The sequence below is a fragment of the Condylura cristata genome, unplaced genomic scaffold, assembly GCF_000260355.1.
Source record: "Condylura cristata isolate star-nosed mole 26May11 unplaced genomic scaffold, ConCri1.0 scaffold00009, whole genome shotgun sequence".
Taxonomy (NCBI): domain Eukaryota; kingdom Metazoa; phylum Chordata; class Mammalia; order Eulipotyphla; family Talpidae; genus Condylura; species Condylura cristata.
Window position 1 is genome coordinate 5,645,276 of NW_004567110.1, and position 19,757 is coordinate 5,665,032.

Here is a 19,757-nt window from a genome sequence, read left to right on the forward strand (position 1 = left end):
ACTGTTTTTTTTAAAAAAAGTCACGCCTCCTGCCCTATGTAGCGAGAACACCTTTCCTAATTCCCTCCTTTAGGAAACACACTTATTTTTAGAGGACTCGGACCAAGCGCCACCTCTTCCATGACGCCTTCCTGAGGGTCTCCCCCTCACAGACACTGCAGGGTAGAGAGGGCGCCCGCTCTCTGCCTGCAGTCACCCACACATGTTACCCTCATGGCGCAGGCGAACTGAATTTTCTTTTCCTTCACCTGTGAGGCTTAGTTCTCTCCGTGCTCCCCACGGAAGCAGCTATGTCTGACACAAAGATGATAAATGCTGGGCTTGAAGGGCTTGTGGCTGTTGGGTTCTGGAGGGTTGGTCTGGAGAAAGAGCCTCACCGACCCAGCCAGAAGGAGCGGAAAAGCCGAGAGGAAACGCACCACAAGATGGCAGCCGCCCTTGCCGCCGAGTCCCGTGGGTCTCCCGTCCTCGGGCATCGACGCACCAGCACGGCCCTTCCCTCTGGCACTGCACAGCCTCATAGTCCCCGTCTGGACGGCAGCTGGGAACGTGGGGGTGGCCAAAGCTGGTGGCTGTCCGCCGCTCCACTTCACATCTCGTGGGGCCTAGGAGAAATCCATGCAGTCGGGGGGCGGGTGTGCATGCACCCGCCTGCTGTGCGGGCGCTTAAAACCTGGCACCCACTCTGGGGGGACAGCCGTGGTCATGGCACTGACGTGAAAACCCGCAGGCCTTCCTCCCAATAGGAGCATTCACCTGGGTGGTGCCTGGACACTTACATCGGAACCGGCCAGAGATGACCAGCTGGACTGCCAAGAACCGTCTCTGCAAGATCCGGTACAAGGTGGTTTCGGTAAAGGAGGAGGCGAGATCCAGGCTGGCAAACACGGTGTCATAGATTTCATCGAGTAATAGCTCCAGGCCTGCGCAGAGAGAGCGCCCGAGGGTTGGGCTGGCTCGGAAAGAAGCCCGCCCTTGCCACGGCAAGCGGATACCGAGGGGGCCGAGTCTTCACAGCATCACCGCACACAGTCTGCACAAGACCTCAACAGTTTGCAAGGTCAGGGCTGCCGTGTACGGTTGGGCAGGTTGCTCACAGCACAAGGAAGCACCACAGAGAAGGTGGGAGGAGACGAGATCCACCGGGTTCCGCTCGCCAAGCTGGGAGCTGCCTCGTCCCAGCGCACAAGGCACAGGTCCACAGGGCCGTGCGTGGACGCCTGCTGGCCAAGCCCTCTGAGTACCAGGCAGGCTTCAGGCCGTCGCAGCTACGTAAGCTTTACAGGTAGGGATGCCCAGGCTCCCGGGCCCTTTAGATGACCCAGGTATGCTTACCTGTCTCGGCCAGTTCCCGTCCCTGACTGTCAGCGCAGTGACAATACCCGGACACCTCGGGGAACCTGCTCTTGAAGGAACTGAAGGTCACGAACGCATCTGGAAACCTAGGACAGAGTGGGGTTTATGGCCCCAGTCACCCTAGGCAGGTCGTCCCCGCGCCCTGCAGAAACGAGTGCGCGTGGCCACACCTGGGGGTGGGGAGCAGAGCTGCCCTGTCTCGGCCCTTCGCTCCTCGCCTCCCACTGTATCTCTTCCCCTAGATTGGTCTAACTTGACCAGTGTCCAGCAGGACCTTGTAAAATAAAGCTGTGCTGAGCTGTCACCTACTAATTAGCCGCTCTCCTCACTCCTGGCTTTTGTCCAAATTATGCCCAAGCGCACGTCCCGCTGGGTCAGAACACAGGTCGGGAGGCGGCAGGCGGTGGCTCTTTCACCAGCACCTACGTCTGGAGACTCGGGCCAGGTCTGCTTCACGGCCATATGGTGTGGTGCAGATGATCTCATTTGGGAGATCAAACATCTCCACAGTCCCTTTACAACCTTTCAAGGCTTGAAAAGAAGCCAGGCTCTACTCTCCGTGATTCTCAAGAGGAACAGTTCCCGGCCCGGGCTAGAAAAACGAAACCCACATGACATCACCCGTGCGGTCCTGTCTGCATGGATACAAGGAAAGCGGAGCCTGCCTCCCCCGACTCAGCCGCTGCCCCACCACACCCCGGCTGTCCCCCACTGGGAATTAGCAGCCCGGGAGATGCGAAGCGGGTTGGCGTGCGTGAGCAGCCAGCTGGAACCTTCCATCTTGGCGCAGCCCTGGAAGGTGGCCCGCGGCACACCCTCGTGGCATGCCAGCCTGCGACCCCTCCCGAGCTCTCTCTGTCCTCAGTCAGCAGCGGAGATTGGGGCTTCTGCAGCGTCATCTCCCTGAGCAAAGTACACGCCTCAGCGTCCACGCAGGGAAGCAAAGATGGGATTGCAGGGAGCCCCCTCCACGGAGGACGGGGAAGGCGCCAGGCAGCACTGAGTGGCCGCCACGGTCTCTGCACAGCCAGAGCCGCCCGGGCACGAGGGTGGCGCTGTGGACTGTTCTGGGTGGGCCACCCAGCGAGCGTCACACTAGACACAGGAGACTTACAGCGAGCGGCATCAAAGAAACTAAAAATGTCGCCCACCCGCCAGTGCGGGAAGCCTATGAGAAAAGTTCGTCCTGCGCTAACCCCACGCCAGAGAACAGCGCGGGGTCAGGCAGCCTCAGCGATGGCGAGCGGCATGGTGGTGCCTTCCTCGTGATTCCTTGATTTCTCACTTTTTAAAACAAACTAAAAAAGACTTAGTTGTGCAGACAGAACTTGGGTACAGGCCAGAGGTGCAGGGGCAGTGAGAGGATTCACCAGAGACAGAGTGGGGAGCAGAACAGGCAGATCGACGAAGCACACTGCTGAGGGGAGCAGCGGGCGGGTCAGGAGAGGTCTGCCACCCCGTGTGGGTCAGCTCCCTGGTGGGGGGATCAAACTCATGCATTAGTGGCTTCAGAGAGCTTCATAATGTGGTGCTTTATCCCAGTGCGCCACCAGGGAGAGCCCCGATTTCCCACTTTTATACTGTTCTGGGCATATCAGAAGAAAGAAGGAAGCAAAACCAAGAAATCTAAAACTTGAAAAATAGGAAGACTGGGCCCTCCCTGCTGGCGCAGCGGGTTAAAGCACAGCCAAAGCCGCAGCCACTGCAGAGCGAGTTCGATCCCCAGCCAGGGAGTGACTCACGTGGCGCGGCAGACCTCTCCTGCCTCCCCACTGCCCCCTCAGCAGTGGACTTCGTCCATCTGCCTGTTCTGCTCCCCACTCTGTCTCTGGGGTGTCCTCTCACCCCCCCCCCACACCTCTGGCTGTACTCCAGTTCTGTATGCATAAATAACTCTTAAAAAAATGCCAACCCCAGTTTACAGATCTTGATGCAGTATTGGAGACGCTTATCCTACAAAAGTATCCCTTGCTTATCTGAAGCTCAAATGTAACTGGCCATCCTGTATCTCATCTGGCAATTCGAGATGCCCAGGCGGACTGCCCCACACGGTCCATCCCCTCCGCCCGTGGAGTCTCTGAGTCTGGCGCTGCCCAAGTGGCTTATCTCCAAGTCCCTGAACCACAGCTGGGCTCCCAGTACCAACCAGGACCCTTCCCACGACCTTCCAAAGTAAGAACTCCCTCTGAGACACACGGGCTTAAAGGATCCCGTTTCAGGTGGACCTTTTCCCCCATCTTAGACAATGAAGGCTAAGTCTCAAATTTTTGCATTTAACTCGACTGCCCTCTTGTGGAAAGAGCTGTGAACTGTGCGCCAGGCTGGCATCCTGAGGAATTCTGGGTGCCTGGGGAGGAAGCAAGCTCCTTGCTGGGTGCCTTGGGGGGACAGAACTGAATGGAAGTTTTGCAGGACAGTAACAGGAGTCAGCTGCTGCCAGCACCCACTCGCCATGCTTCCGGGGTGGGGAGGTTCCCAGCCTCTGTGGTTCAGATTTGCCACCTGTAGGCTGGCAGCATCATTTCCAGTGATGTTTGTATCACATATACAAAAGGATGGAGCTATCTAGCTCCCACTCTATTGAACTTCAACGGAGCTCCCACTGTGCGCATGAATGAGCTTCACGCCCCAAGCTAGGTGAGGTCCTGCGTGCTCCAGGCAGGGGTGGGGCCCAGGACTGGGCACTGGAACCCAAGTCGGCTCCTGAAACTGGGCACTGGTGAGCCAGCCCTCCAGACACGCACCAAGCTCCACGGTGCACCACAGCCCGCCCTCATCAGCCTCCCTGCCCTCCAAGGAGGAGGACGCTGTCCTCTGATGTCCAGATGGGGACACAGAGGCTCACAGGAGGAAATGACCAGGTCACTCTGCCAAGCACTGGCAAGTCAAGAGGGTCACAGAAGCCAGGAAGGCCAGGCAGATGGGTGGAGCAGGAGGGAGGACAGCAGTGGGGTATGGAAGAGCCTGGAGCTTTGGGGGGCTCGGCCGTGGCCCCAAGGGGCAGTTCAAGGCCGCCATCTCGGCCCCTTCTTTAAAATCAGGAATGCATAGTTTTGTATATCCAGTTGGACGTATGAAAAATGTTCAACTATTTTTACCTACACGAGTAGGAACTTCAGAGAGATCAATTTCACATTCCTCAGCTTTGAAACGTTTCAGGGAGCTCAAACGGGCCTTGCCTACATGGGAGCGCCAGGTCACGGGCTGCTGGCCTGTGTCCCCCAGCACAGCCATGGAGTCCCTCGCCCCAGAAATGAACTGGTGCATTGGATCCAGACACATCAAGGTGCAGGCCCCCCAAGGGAATTCCCATCCACATCTGCAGAATAATATTCCTATTTACTTTCACTCAGACGATTTCAAATTGTTTCTGAAGCCAGGGTGGTCCCTGTACAATACGAAGTCACCCTGGCCACTGCCCAGACACCCCCTGATCATTTGGACCGACGTCGACACTGCATTTTCCTTTTTATGCTTGTTATTTAAATCTTCAAACACGGGACGCCCTGGTGGCCCAAGGGCTTGAGTCTCAGCACCGTGAAGCTGTCCGCAGCCACTGCGGCACGAGTCCGATCCCGGCCAGGGAGTGACCACAGGGCGCAGCAGACCTCCCCTGTCCGCCCGCTGCTCCCCTCAGCGTATTTCAGGCCATCAGCCTGTTTTATTCTGGACAAGTCTCTGGTGAATCTTCTCCCCCCACCCCACGTCTGACCTGTACCCCAGCTCTCGTACGCATAAATAAACCCTTAGCCTTACCTGTAGGAACACGCACACACGGAAATGCAAACGCTCATCCATGAGGCTCTGCCTGAACCCCCACGGCGCCACGCCGCCCTGCTCGGAGTCCCTCTCCCCACCCCGCCACGCGACGCCGACCCCAGGTGCCCTGAACACGTCATGCTGCCCTGTGCCCACACAGCCCCGAGCAGACGTGGGCATAACCCCAGGTGCACACTAGCAGCTCTTTTTGTTTCTGAGAATTAAATCACGTGCTGTGATCCCCGAATCTCACAGCCCCGTGCCCTATCGGCGCCCCCCTGCAAGTCGGCCAGGGGGCTCTGTGATGCAACCCCGCAGGGTTTCTGGAGGAAACGCGTGCATCCCCCACCGCCTGGGTGGCCCACTCTGTTCCCAGTCTCCACTGCGAGCAAGGCTGCAGGAGACCCCCGGGGCCCGTGTCTGCACACGCGGGGGCCGTGTCCAAGGGCCGGCTGGGCCACAGGGGCCTGGCAGTTTCATTTTAAGAGCTGTTGCCAGCTTGCTTTGCTAGAATGCCGTAGCCCCTTCGCTGGCCGTCTGCATCCTCTGAGGCTGAGGGGCAGGAAGGCCGGGACATGGCTCCGGCCTGCCGTCTCGGGAGCTTCGGGGGGGGGGGGGGAGGGGGCACCCCAGCACCGCTCTTACCTGTTGAAGCTGTGCACCAGGTCGAAAACCGCCATGTCCGTGGTGTTGACAAACTTGCACTGGACAGGCATGAACCCTCCGTCCGGGGAGCATTGGGGGGGCGACTTGTCTCCCACGCCGTGGAGGAGACGGCGGTTTCTGATCTCACAGCTGCCGGGACCTAGACGTTTCCAAGGGGAAACTCTGAGTTCGGAAGTTGGAGCAGGCGCGGGGCCTCCTGCATCCGTGCAGAGACTCAGTGAAGGGCCCCAGGGGCTCCCAGGGGCTCGCACTGCTGCTGGCCAGGCAGAGGACGCGGATGAAGCACCAGGTGGACGGAGCAGAAACAACGAACCCCCTGAAATGTTCCCTGGGGCCCGGGGCCCGGCTCTGGCCACTCACATCGGGCGGGCCTCCCCGGCAGGCGGGTGCCGTACACCTCCATGCCCTCAGCGTCCACACACCAGCATTGCTCCTGCTGCAGGTCACACTGCACGGGCGCGTAGTCCCCCGAGGCCTGACACTGCGGGAGGTGGGCGGCGGCCGAGCTGTTAAGGTAGCTGCCCAGCAGGGTCCGCTGCCTCTGCAGCTGGCAGAAGGACAGGCCTGGGGGACAGAGAGCAGGTCAGGCAGCGCCGGAAGCCTGCCAGGGCCCCGCCAGGAGGCCCAGACGCCCGCCCTCAGGGACCGGCCGCACCAGACTCCTTCCAGCCGCCGGCCAGCAGGTCAAATGCCATCCGGCCAGGTCGGAGAGGGGCAGATGCCAGCAGGTCAGAGAAGGGCAGATGCCATCCGGGCTGGCGGGCAGCAGAGCTCATGCCCCACTGTCTGGCTGTGTGACCTTGGGAAGTCGCCTCCCCGCTCTGCGCCTCAGTCTCCGTGACAGTGTAAAGCAGCCGCCTCTGCTCGCGGATGAGCATTAGTGACCGGGCGGCGACCGCCCCTGCTGGCGCCTGCTGTGGGGCCGGGAGCTCCGTGGGGTAAGCTCAAGGCCTGCGTCCGTCACAGACCGGCCTGTCGCAGCGGGGCCCTGGCTCAGCGACGGCACGTGAGCGGCCACCGTCCTGCGCCCCGAGTCTGCCAGGCTGGCTGTGGAGGGGCAGCGCCCACCAGGATCTGTCCGAGTCCCAGGGCCAGCTCACACTGACCTCTGCTTGAGGCTTAACGAAAACCTGCTTTAAGCCAGGACTCTTTCCTTGACGACTCCTCCATCATTTTACAGCTGTTTTCACCCAAGACTCCAATGTTAGGAACAGCTTGGGGCGGGGGGCAATAACTCGGGGGGTGCACTTGGCTGCTTCCTGCTGTCACAGCCTTCGCTCTGTCTGCCGTCCTCCCCTCAACACCCCCGCCCGCAGGGGCCCGGCTCCCCGGGACTGCGGCAGTGTGTTCACGGAGACAGGACTGCCTTGCTGGCCTTCACCGTCCTGGGGCCCAGGGCTGCCCATGAGGGCCGGGGAGCCCATTCGTGGGAAAGCACCGCCCCAGCGGGAACACAGCGGTCACAGGCCCGGCCCAGCGCCCTGCGCTGCGTGGGACGGTCCAGCGGAGCCCCCTCACACTTACATGCCAAGGGGCGCCCACGCTGCCTGCTGCCAGGTAGTTCCAGGCCGTCGGCACCCACACACCAGCAGGAGCGGCCGCCATCCTCACACTGGACGGGCCTGAGGCGGGAGGGGCACACCACAGGGCCGGTGAGCAGCTTACATGGCCACCACCCAGGTTCTGTTTGCCCCTTCCACCCTGCCACGTAGTTCAGGGGGACACGGAGTGGAGGGGGGCACCAGGGAGAGGACAAGCACCTCCCGCCTGGGCTGGCAGGTGGCACCCCTCAGTCACTCGCCCCTCTAGTCTGCATCCCACTAGTGTGCAATCTTCAAGGGACGGAGTGTTGCCAGGCTGGCAGAGGGCAGGGCCTGGCTACACAGGGAAGCCGCGGCGAAGCCGAGGCTGGCAGGTGTGCATGGGGGTGTGACGTCCAAAAGGGGGTCAGTAAGAAGCAGGCCGGGCACCGGCCAGCTCCAGCCAGCTCCAGCTTCCAGGCAGTCGGCGCCCCAGGAGCTGTAAGAGCCCGTCAGGCACCCCGAGGTGTGTGCAGGGGGGCGCGGGCGCTCCCTGCTGTGCCCCAGGGCACAGCGCTCCGGAGTCAAGGTACAGGACTAGCCCTGAGGGTCACTGCAAGGTTACGAAGGTCCCTGTGGCTTCCAGGGGGCGCGGGCAGATGTCTTTCCGCGCCACTGGACAAAAGCCGGACTCCTGCTCTGGAGTGCAGCGGAGATGGCTCACTGGAGACTGACTGGGCCAGAGGAGGGGCTTCGCGCCCCCCGGAGCAGGGGGAGCAGGGGGGAGGCACCGTGACCCCTTTCACCAAGGGGTGATGGTACAAGGTGGGGCTGGCAAAAAAGGGACTGCCGGGGGCCAGAGGGGGAGGGGCGCTCATCTGTGTCCACTAGCTGAGCGCCTGGGACTTGAGCACTCCAAAAAGAGGGGCTCCCCTTCCCGGGGGAGTGAAGGGCCGGGGCAGGGACTGGGGCGCCCCAGAGCTGCAGGTGCAGGAGCCGCCGCCTTACTGGAAGCTGCCGTCCTCGGCGCACTGGGGCACATAGGCCGCGCGCTCCAGGAAGGCCTGGTCCCTCCGCAGCTCGCAGGGCCGGAGCGGCTGGGCATCCACCTGGTATTCTAGAAAGCAGAGGTGATGGTCAGACAGGACCCTTCCCTGGGCCGGTATCCGCCCGGCTGCCTCCAGCCCGCTTCCAAGCAGCCTCACCAGCAAGATGGTCTCACTTGCAGCTTTGCGGGAGCGAGGGGGGAGGATTTCGTCACGGGCGCACGCACGGGCACGGGCGCACGCACACACAGGCGCGCGCACGGGCACCACACAGGCGCGCGCACGGGCACCGGTGCACGCACACACAGGCGCGCACGCACACACAGGCGCGCGCACGGGCACCGGTGCACGCACACACAGGCGCGCGCGCACACACAGGCGCGCACGCACACACAGGCGCGCACGCACACACAGGCGCGCACGCACGTGTTCGCGGCCTCTGCCTTTCGCCCACGCGGCACAGACTCGAGGCCACGCAGCTGGCAAAGGCAAGAGAAAGTTCCCACGAAATCTGCACTGCGCCTTCCCGGAGCTGAGGCGGCCTGAGGGCTGAACCGCGCCCGAAAAGCGTTGGTCGCAGGGCCGGGCACCCTCGGGGCGCAGCAGGCGTGTCCTGAGAAACCAGCCCCGTCGCGAGGCGGGTCACCCGCGCGCTTTCGCGAGGACACTGCCAAGAGCTGGGTGGAAGATGCCCCGGAAAGGCGCGGGAGCCTGGCGCGCATGCGCCCTGCGGAGCGCGGGGCTGAGCCCGGCCTGGGTCCGGGCCCACAATGGCCCAGCGCGCAGCGGCCGGACCCCCTGGCGCCCGAGGCCTGGCCTGGGGGCGGCGGCGGCTTCCGGTCACTCCCCGTGGCCGAGGTTCCTGCGTTCTTGTTTTAAGGGGACAGGACACCAGCACTTGCCCCGAGTCACTCAGTAGTGGTGGCCCCAAGGCGGGCGCGTGGGTCCCCGACAGCTGATATCCGACCTAGGCCTCCCCATAACTGAGGGCGTTTTTGGAAAAGTGATAAAATTGCAGCGGGGACTTGAAGAGCCGCCTCCGCTGGGCTCCACCCGCCACCCCCCTGGGGCCGCTGCTCAGCACCCCGGTCTGAGAGGGAAGGTGGGGCCGTGGGCGCCCTCCAGGCCCCTGCGGCACGCTCTGGGGTGCAGGACTCACCGAGGATGCTGGCCATCGCCGAGCAGGCGGAGCCCAGCAGGCCGAGGACCCACAGGGCCGCGGCCATCGTGCCGGACCCCAGGAGGAAGGGTGGGGGCTGCCACCAGCTCTGGTCCGGGGCCTTTATGGCGCAGCCAGGGGCTCCCCACCGCCCGCGCTCGGCACAGCAGCCCAGCCCTGTTTTTTCTGCAGGTCACAAGGAGTTCTGCCAGCCGCGCCGGCCCCCTCCGAGGACACTCGTGTGGCCAGTGGAGGGTGAGGATCTTGTCCAGGCCGTGGGGGAGCAGAACCGAGTGGGGAACTTTCGAAATTCACCTTCGAGGATGAAGCCAAAGCTCTGTGGCTGTGGGCAGTAGGCGCGGATGCACCCACGCAGGAGAAGCCAGCACCCACCGTTTCAGGCCCCCCTCCCGTCTGTCCTTCGCTCCTGCCTCCTCCTCTCTTCTTCCCTCCTCCCTCGACGCTTTCCTCCTCCTCGCCTCCTTCTGTGTCCTCTCTCCTCCCCGTGAAGTGACAGTGTGGTGAGCACGGCCTGGCGTGGCCCCAGTCCTCTCTCAACTCCAGTCATTCTGACGCCGAGGAGTGCTCGTGCAAGAGTTGAGTCGGGCTAGTAGTTGACGGCACCCCTCACACACCCCTCTTGTTGCCATCTCCCCACATTGCGGGCGCAACCCTCGCAGAGACCCGGCTGTGCTGAGTCACTCTCACTGGCCTGGGCCTCTGGGCAGCGGCAGGATCCCTGCCTCCTGACCCGTGTCTGGGGTGAGCTGGAATAGGGGCTCTGCTCCACTGGCTTCCGTGCTTAGGGACACCGGAATTGGGCTGTAAACAGCCAGGGTCGCCCTGGAATCAGGGGGCCCCACACTGGGCTGCTGGCGCCGGGGCCCCACCTGGGGGCAGCGTGACGCTCAGGTCACGGGTGGTCAGAGTCAGCACCCAGCACCCTGGGCCAAGTGCTTCTCTCCACCCAAGCAGCAGAGCGGGAGCTGAGAGCCTCCGAGGCGCCGCGCTCTGCCGTGGAAACCTCTTTCTCATAGTGACTCAGCTCCCGGTGGGGGGAGTACAGGGCACCCACAGGCGCCAGTCACCCACACACACTGCTCAGGACCACACTGCCACGCTGGCTCGGCGTCGCCCACCCGCGACTCCCAGCAGAAGCTTCTCCCTCACCTCCCCGCTGTGCGGAAGAGCCGGTCAGAACTTGCCTACTCATGGAAACAAGGTTTTATTGGTGGCCTTTGGGGGGCTGCAGACTGGGGGCACCGGGCCAGCCCCTGCAAGCACTCCCAGGGCTCCAGGGCGAAAAGACAGTTGCGAGGCAGGTGGTCTCCTACAGGTAAACTAGCAAATGTAGTCAGTGAGGCTGGTTGACAACGTGTAGGAGTGGGGTACAGGTTGACACCTTCCAGGTGTATGGGGCCACACCACAGCCAGTCCTGAGCGCCCACAGTCCTCCACCACAGCCACTGTACCAGCTCCACAGCGTTCCCCACCCTACCCTCTGGTAGAAAAATCAGTTCTTTAAAAGATGAAAGAAAATGCAAATGGGGAGAGGCCCGCAGTACGACTCCCTCATGGGGGTGGGGCCCATCCCGTGGGGGGGTTCTTTCCAAACTCCCCAACCCCAACTGGTGTCAGGTGCTGTTTGGCTCCGGGTCACTGGTGAGGTCAAAAATCCAGGCCACTGAGGGGTCAGGCATGGCAGATGCCCATGAATTTTGTTGTAGTGTCCTCTGTTAAAATCAGTTTTGATTTCGTGATCCCCAGTCCCCTTCATGGATGCACGCTATAGTTAGTGCTTACTGAGGACTTGGGGGAAACCCTGAGACACTGGCAGGCAGGAGGAAACAGATTCAAAACATCAGAGCTGCACCTGCTGACCCCCACCTGCTGCCCACCAAAGTGGACCGCCCTGACCTAGGCTGCCACTCCTGCTGGGGACACCCCCACCTCCCACATTCTCCCCCATTCCCAGCGATCAGGGTTCATCCCCCTCTCCTAGGTTTCCAGAGAATTCTAAAAATCCTTGGTACTCTGCTTCTGCTCCCAGAGGGATGGGGTCATATTTTCCCCTTGCCCTCCTATTAAGTACAGCCGAGACCCCCAGCTACACCTCTAAAGCACCAGAAGACCCTGAAAGGTAGGTCGGCAGACGGTATGGAAGACAGGTAGGTAGAAGACGGTCACCTTTCCCTTTCTGGGCCAGAGGACGATATGGGTGTAAGCTCTCTGGATTTTATCTTGCCTAATCTACCCCAAACTGGGCTGTGGGAGAGACTGGCAACCAGAAATGCCAGTAAGTACAAAAAACGAAACCCCTCGCATCAGAAGTCCAAGGGCTGGCTAAGACAGAAAACATCTGGATAATAAAGGTCTGTCTGGCAATCCTCACAAGGAAATGCGGCTCCACCCTCACGCACACTACAACAGAGGTTGACTAGCAAGCTGGAGTTCCAGCCTCCCCAGTCTCCTCCCCAAGTCCCTTGCCAACGTGACCTCAGCGGAGCCAGTGGGGAGCCGGGACCCCCTCCACCTCTACCTGGTGGTGATAGGCATTCACTTGCTCTCCCTCCCGGCAGGGCCGGAAGATGCCTATGGCAGAGGCGGGACCTGTCTGCTCTGAAATAGGGGGGCAGGAATTATTTCAGTTCAGAACGCTAACTTGACAGAGACAGCTGAAATAGACCCACTAAGAAAAGGGTTTGAGGTTAACTAGCCCAGGGCTTGAATGTTGGACCTGCCACTAATGTCTTACCTAAGACACATCTCAAGTCTCTAATCACAGCTTGGCCGTCTTGAAAATAATCCTGTTTTGTCTACAAGAGATTAGATTCCACAAGGAACATGTACAATGCCCGGCACCAAGTGGGCACCAAGCACTAACCTCCTAGCCTGGAAATGACCACTTTGCTGAGCTATAATAAAAAACAAGTTACCGTTTCAAAGGCCAATAGGAATTCCTCCATGACACGACTTCACGAAAAATGGTGCACCATAATAGGAGATAGCCACCACCCATTCTCAAGAACTAGCACATCTAGGGATGAGAAGGCTGTCAGAGAGGAAGGCGCATTTCAAGCCAGGGCCCCCAGAATAATGTGATTAGTGGAGACAGCGGGGTTTCCAGGGGACCCAGCAGGTTGAGGGAGTAAGTGTTGCTTCATTTTGAACGTGTAGACTATGACGATGAGAATGTGTCAGAGGAAACATCAGAAGGAAGGATCGCTCTCTACCACTACTCTTTTTACTCTGGGAAGAAATGAGAAGTTATCTTTTTGAGAAATACTCTTTTGAGCTTATTGCTTTTACTTAAATATATAATAGCTATGTTTTCAAAGTGAGATTAAGTAGAAAGAACATCACCTTTCAGGCTGAAACTTCTCAGGTTGTACCTATTTCTCAAAACCTAATCCATTCTCTTTAACAAGGTTCAGGCCCAGCTGCTAAAAGGCTTCTACCAACTGTTGGTAGTCCGCATCAAATGGTTCTGTGCATAGAAGTAACGTGGTAGAGATTTACCTCAACAATTCAGATTAAAAATCCATTATTTCCAGTTCATATACGTGGAAGTACAGCAGAAGCCTTAGCAATCTAATTATTAAGGGAACTTCCAGTTTGCTGACTAACAAAGTACTCTAAGATACAGTAAGAACAAATATGCTTTCATTGAACCATGGCCCCTAGGACTGAAAAGATGTGTTAGTGGGTGTAAAAAGTCTTCTGTGAACCTAACAAGAATCCCCAGGCAGCATCACTATTCCTACATTAAATACACAATTTGCATTTCTGAAGAAAAAAGGCATAACTTCAAGGCCTAGAAATTTAACCACAACAGGGAAAAGGTCAGAGCTGAGCTGTTGTTTTTAAATAGAAAAGAAAAAGTACCATCTCTGAACACATGGAATGAAGGCACTATTTTTTTTTTACTTTAATATGCAAATGTAAACAACTACCCATTCACCTCTGCTAAAGTTTTTCATTTCTCAGTAAGACCACTGACAAAGTAACGCATCGCAAGTAAATACAGAGGACGGTATCGAGGACTGGATTTTATGTTTGTTGATCTTTGGCACATTTGTTAAGACGGAAAATCTCAAAAGGCAATAAAAATTTCATAGCAACGTTTTTGCACATTCTTTTAATCATCTTTACATCAAAACGTAAGGCTGCAAAAAGGCAAACTGAAATTTTGGGATATGTGGAATAGTTTTAATAAAGAGTTTTACATACAGTACCTTACATATAGAACAGTGTGTTTGCAAATTTAAATAATATCTGAATGTACAGTGGCATGGGTTCTTATCAAAGATAGATTCAAGTGTCCTGTCTGTCAATTCTAAATGCACTTACACAGGCCGCTGGAACTGACAGACAGAGTGAGGCATGAAATATTCAAGTGTGTGTCCCCAATAGCCTCCTCTAAACAGCCTTTCCCCCCTTTTTAAAAAAGTTTCAAAACCTGTACATACATTTTTAATTTTTAAAAACAGTCTGTTAAAAGGCAACATTTCATGTTAACCGCCAATTCTTATAGACTATCGTAATAAAACTAGATATGTGTGGATATAAATATGCATAGAGTATGTACATATGTACGGCGAGTGTTTGTTTCAAACAAGCATGCACACCTGGGCACACCTGGGCACAGCTCAGCACTGCAGACGGCCTGGGCTCAGGCCCAGCAAGAGCTAACACAGCAACTTGGTTGCCTTTGGTTTCAGGGATTTGTCCATGTGTGATCAAAGCTCAACGTTTTGAGTGCGCATGTATTTTTTAAAAATAAAATTCATCTTCAGAAATGAAGCTTTTCCAGTATTTCACTACCAGCAGTTAAAAAGTCCACAGCCACACATTACTTTGATAGTTTTGTCACTCCTCATCCCAGCTGAGGCTATGTACAGTTCTTCTGAAGGCAACAGCAGCGCGTTCTCGGCACCCAGCTGCGAGTCAAGGCCTGAGTACCGCGGGTGGCGTCCCTTCCGGGCGGCCGGGTCCGCAGGAGGCACCCTGCAGGCGACGGCCAAGGGCCGGACGGCTGGGCCCAGGCACGGGCCCTCTCGTGGCAGCGCACCAGCGGCATTTGGCACACACAGGCCCTTCTGCACGCCACCTGGTTTGGACCGAGCTTAATGCCTGCAATACATTACAATGATTGCTGTCTGTTTTTTCAAAAATATATTCATAATGAAGTCAGAATTCCACAACTGTTTCCCCCAGAAGTGAGACTTGTACTGTCAGTTTTCTGATTAAGGACATTGGTCACCTAAGAAATAGCTCATGATCCTACGAAAGCTGAAATACCCAAATTTTGGTGCAATGGATCCACTGCAAGAGAAGACAGTTCTTAGAATAACTTACAGAGCACTCCAGAATTTGAGTTTCCTCTATACTTTTGATTTTGGCCAAACTGCTGGTTTATAAACATGGCTCTCCCACGACAAACTATGAACGCACCACGCTCCTCTACAGGCATCTCAAGTTTCATATAGCAAGCATTTAAAAATTTGCTAATTCAATTTCCTTAGTACAAATGACACACTACTTCATTGATCCTGGCGTACAGCACATATCATCTGTGGCTTGCTCATAAATTTTAATTAGCTTCCTTGATGAAACTGTTCATTTTCTTTTTCAGGGTGTTTTCCTGATGTCACTAATCAGCTAATGGCCAAACACCACTTAGCTTTTTCACCCTCCTCTTATCTTAATTCTCCACTCGCTGTGTGGAGAACAACAGTCACTGGCTGACGAGCACCACGCCGCCTCAGCCGCTCACTGTCGTCATACAGAGCAGAGAGCTGCGATCTGCTGCACTTTGCCCATGTCGATCAGGAGCTGCTTGATGTGGCGTTTAAGCTGGGGCAGTCTGGCAAGAGGGTCAGGCGGCTCCAGCTCCCCTGTGAAGTCGAGCCAGCTTTCCAGAACTGGAAGAGAGAACAGAATTTCAATGGCGACAGGAAGAAGTCATGGGATGGCATCAAGATGGTGGGAAAGTGACAGAGACGAGAGCTCACTCCCCTTCTCCAGAAGACCGTACATTCCAGCCATTTCGGAGAGGCTTAGCATCTTTTCTATCTCACCCCACGAGAATTCTATTCCTTCCTGGTAACCCTGATCTGTTATCATTTTGGATAGTTTCCCTCTTTTATGTATGTCCACTGAACTCCTTTTGAATGCGTCCTTTCCATTTCTTCCAGAACAGGAAACAACAGTTACCTCGCCTGCTCAAGCTTCCCGTTAGTTCAGACACAGACCCTCTCTAAATGGAATTTAGCTATGCTAGCCATTTTTTTTTTAATCCCGACATTTTTTTAATGACAGAAAAGAAGTGGCAATTTCTCAGGGCCATCTCATCCCACTATCAATAAAAAAAAAATAAATAAAATAAAAGCATGTTAGAACTCAGTTTCCTTTACTATAAGGCAGGGTAGTTATTTTCCCCGACTTCTGATCATTCCTCTGTCAAGAAGTAAAAATACCAAGAAAACATTACAAAAATTTGTATATAAACTTATGTTTATCTACTTAACTTTGAGGTTTTTTGCTATTGTTAATCTCACTTAATAAATACCAACCAAAGTAAAAACAAAGAACCTAAATGCTTCCTTGCCCACCCCCATTCAAACATGCTCAAGGCCCCTGGCTGACTTCCAAAGAAAACACAGCCCAGAGGATGGCCTCCAGGTGAGTCTGCTCTGCTGCAGGCAGTACTGAGTAACACCTGGGAGAAGCCCAACACCAGCTGTGGTAAACAGATGAGGCACAGCTGTAGCTCTAGCCCATCACTTAAACACTTTTTTCACAGTAACAATCAGCATACTTTCCAAACTATAGTTCTTTCGTAAATTACCATCCACTTCTTTCTCTATGAGGTCCATCCTGCTGGTGACTTGGTTCTGCACATCCTCTATGTGTGTCAGGAGATTGAGCTGCCACTGAAGATGCGAGGCTCCAGGGTCGTCGGCGCCCTTTTTATCATGATAGACAAACACTGTATTCTTTGCAGCGGGATTCTTTGCCAAAGAATCATTGAAAGAAAGAAAAGAAAAGAAAAAAAAAAACAGATTTGGAAGAAATGTAATGCCACAAAGGGAAAGATGTGTTAAAACCCTCACCACCCACCATGAGTGGTGAAACTCAACCTGAGCCTGACCCCCAGAATAGTATCAGAGAAAGTGCTCACACACTTGCCAGGCCTGGGAGCCAGCCCTCCCACAGCGGCCCCCACACCCACCAGGCGTGGTACAGGTGCAAGTGCTCAGCCCAGGTGCAGACAGAGCTGGTGACTAGGTCCTATTCCCAGCTCAGCCTGCCATCTTAAACTCACCCTCTTCTCAGTCGGAACCAATGACATAAGTGTAGCGAAGGCTTAAAGCAATGATGGAAATACCAAAAATGTTGTCAGAAACCAGCAGATAGCCTAGTTAACTGTAGATTGGGCTTGCTATTAGGTAAAATCAATGAGGTAAAAGAAAAACATTTTTAAAAAATTTAAAAAATGCAAACTGCGTAACATACAACCTGAACTCAGATCATCAGATAGCCCCCACTTTCATAACATGAATATTAACTTGATAAAATTACTTACTCCAAGGTTTACGAAATGCCAGGTTCTCACATTCAGTTAAGTGTTAATTTATAATGATTACTTGACAAAGGAGGCTGGAATAATAACCCAATTTAAAATGGCATTTCTAACTGAAAATCTACACAGGTGCAGGCCCCTCTCCGACTGCCCCTTGAGCAGGGAAGCTCCAACGCCCGCCGTGCACCCTGCTGCAGAATCTGCACTTACTGCATGGTGAGTCTGATATGCTAAAATTTTTGTAAGCCCCACTTTTATCTAAAACACGTAAAAAAATAAGACAAAGATACTGTCGTGATCGCACATATACCGTACCCAGCATGTATAAAGGAAGACGGACTGTACTAACTTGCATATACCCATAAGCACATCATGCTCACACACAGACATCATCAGTGGCCTAAGAGGGGCTCAGGTTTCTGGAGGTATCGAGGGGTGCTTATAAAATCGAAACTTTTGTCAGGGTAAAAGCGTACTGATTTTTACGACTCTAAATTGGCTAAATGGCCAGTGTTTGCTTATGGAGAAACAAAGAAATGTTTTTACCCTAACAAGGTACTTGTGAGCTTGGAAATGAAAGTAAAATGTAGCACTCAACATGCTTTGCTTTATTAAATTTCCCTTTGTTCTTCTACCCTACTTTCTAAGCAAAGGCCCATGCAGTAGCTGTACCTTTTCAGCTACTCCATCTTTCACTGAGTACTGGAAATGGCTTCTCTCTCTCACGTGGCATTCTTGTTCTTCTTCAAAACTACTAACATCATCTTCATCTGAGCTCCCTGGGTCTACAAGAGATTTGCAGTCTTGGCCAAAACTCTGGGGCTTCTGGTAGCTGTGCTCACTGGTTATGTAAGTGCCTTCCACTCTTAAGGGCAAACGGGGCGGCTCTTTATGGTTCTGTACATGGGATTTCTTGTCCTCTAGATGGGCTGTGTCGTGCACGGTTGTGATTTTTTTCTCTACTCCAGCGATTACTTCATCTTGGTCTTTTCGCTTCCCAGAACAAGCCCAGAGACGAAGGTCAGGATGCTGCTTATTCCTTAAACCAAAGTTGGAGAAACAGTAGTTTAGAAAAAAGGATAGTGAAAAGCCAAATGCCATAATACCAGTCACAATGGAAGTCACGTATTAATCCTGATTGGCCATGCCTTTCTATGCAGAGGACACCCACCCAGGCCTGAATCCAACTCCCTCCTGGAGACTTGACCCAGCACAAGAGCCAGGCTCAGAAGAGCTCAAGGACTTGAGATAAAAGTGAAGATACTCTCTAGGCTAAACTGTCTCAGTATTTAATCAAAGACTGAGTCGTCATAATTTTCTAGAAATACTGAGATAAAAAAATAATAGTGAATTTAATTCTGGTGATAATTCACAGTACTATTTGGTACATGGACTTCTTTTTCTAATTTTTTAATTGCAGTAGTTTTTTTTTGTATTGGGTAAGAACTTTTATATTAGCATATTTTAAAATCTTCATTCAACTGAAAAGTCGTACTTATCACAAAAAAATTGGACTACAAATTTGTGCTAAGTCAAAGTCCTAAACCATGGCAATCCTCGGTAACAGGCATAATCTTGCAGGTTTTCTCTGTACGTACAAAGTTATTTTCACAGTGGCTGAACAGACACTTTCTCTTTTTACATAATGAGACTCTCAAACAATATGCCATTTTTATGTGGAACAGTACAGCCGTCTTGCCAGACCAGTACCCAGAGAATTCTCTACTTTTTACCTAGAAGCTGAGCAGAATAAATGTATTGGGCTTGTCTAGCCAGTCACTTCCCCACAGAGACGTGTGTGAGAGTGAGAGAGAGAGAGAGAGAGAGAGAGAGAGAGAGAGTGTGTGTGTGTGTGTGTGTGTGTGTGCGTGCGCGCATCCCTGGGAAAGTATAGTAAGTGTGGTTTCCAGAGAAGGTGCGCTGTGTACACCGTCCCTGACAGTCTATGATCAGGCTTTTCATGCTCATCGTCACCGAACACATGGGCACGGTACTGCATAGTCAACCCTGTGGTAATTAAAGTTCTGCAGTCAGTGTAACAGGAATCATGCAGAGCTCCAGTGGCAGGAGGCTGTTTGGTAAGCACAATCCTTTCAGAAGTCTCCAAAAAGTCTGTGAGTGGATTATGTCCAAGTTAGACAAATGCCAGGATTAAGTTAGTTAATTTTCTTCTAATAACACCCAAGTATTTTTTTTTCTGAAGTTGTAATTTTCATCCTTTGGATCCCTAATAATTTAATATCCAGAAAATACTACAACTGTCCAACACTAGAAAGAAAGCTGGCTCTGCAGCCTAGAAGTGCAACAGGCTGAATCCGGCTGTGCGGAGGAAGGAGCCAGGGGAGACAGAACCTTGTCACTGACTACCCAGCTATCAGTGAGGCAGGACTTATTTTACAAGCTGAACTTAAATATCATATGAAAACACCAACTCCTGGAGCAGCGCACACCATCCGTAAGCAGCCAGCGGTACTCACTGCTGTTATTATCGGAAGCATGAACACAAGGCGGGCACGTAGGCACGAGGCAGAAACGGCCCGCCCAAGTCCTGAGCGAGTTACGAATGCAGAAACAGTCCGACTGACAGCAAGAGGGGAAAGCAAGCTTTTTTTTTTTAAAAAGACTCCCGTGAGGGGCCCTCCCTGGTGGCGCAGCGGGTTAAAGCA

The 19,757-nt window shown here is 54.4% G+C and overlaps 2 protein-coding genes across 4 annotated transcripts in view; both read right to left on the minus strand.

Annotated features, from left to right (window-relative positions):
• The window catches only part of TG (thyroglobulin), a 150,607-nt gene extending 141,034 nt beyond the window's left edge, over window positions 1-9,573 (minus strand). Inside the window, exons 1-8 of the mRNA XM_012722900.1 lie at window positions 9,507-9,573; window positions 8,310-8,418; window positions 7,306-7,403; window positions 6,142-6,345; window positions 5,761-5,920; window positions 1,336-1,442; window positions 780-923; window positions 420-605 (exon numbers count right to left, since the gene is read on the minus strand). Coding sequence (XP_012578354.1) covers window positions 420-605; window positions 780-923; window positions 1,336-1,442; window positions 5,761-5,920; window positions 6,142-6,345; window positions 7,306-7,403; window positions 8,310-8,418; window positions 9,507-9,573 — 1,075 coding nt within the window. The remainder of the gene's footprint in view (window positions 1-419; window positions 606-779; window positions 924-1,335; window positions 1,443-5,760; window positions 5,921-6,141; window positions 6,346-7,305; window positions 7,404-8,309; window positions 8,419-9,506) is intronic.
• A 4,052-nt stretch (window positions 9,574-13,625) lies between these two features.
• Window positions 13,626-19,757, minus strand: part of PHF20L1 (PHD finger protein 20-like 1) — a 63,780-nt gene continuing 57,648 nt past the window's right edge. For all 3 annotated transcript variants that reach the window (XM_004679584.2, XM_004679583.2, XM_012722989.1), the window contains 3 exons: window positions 17,764-18,130; window positions 16,357-16,519; window positions 13,626-15,430 (listed from right to left, as the gene is read on the minus strand). In XM_004679584.2, the coding sequence (XP_004679641.1) occupies window positions 15,288-15,430; window positions 16,357-16,519; window positions 17,764-18,130 (673 nt within the window). In that variant the 3' untranslated portion in view covers window positions 13,626-15,287. The remainder of the gene's footprint in view (window positions 15,431-16,356; window positions 16,520-17,763; window positions 18,131-19,757) is intronic.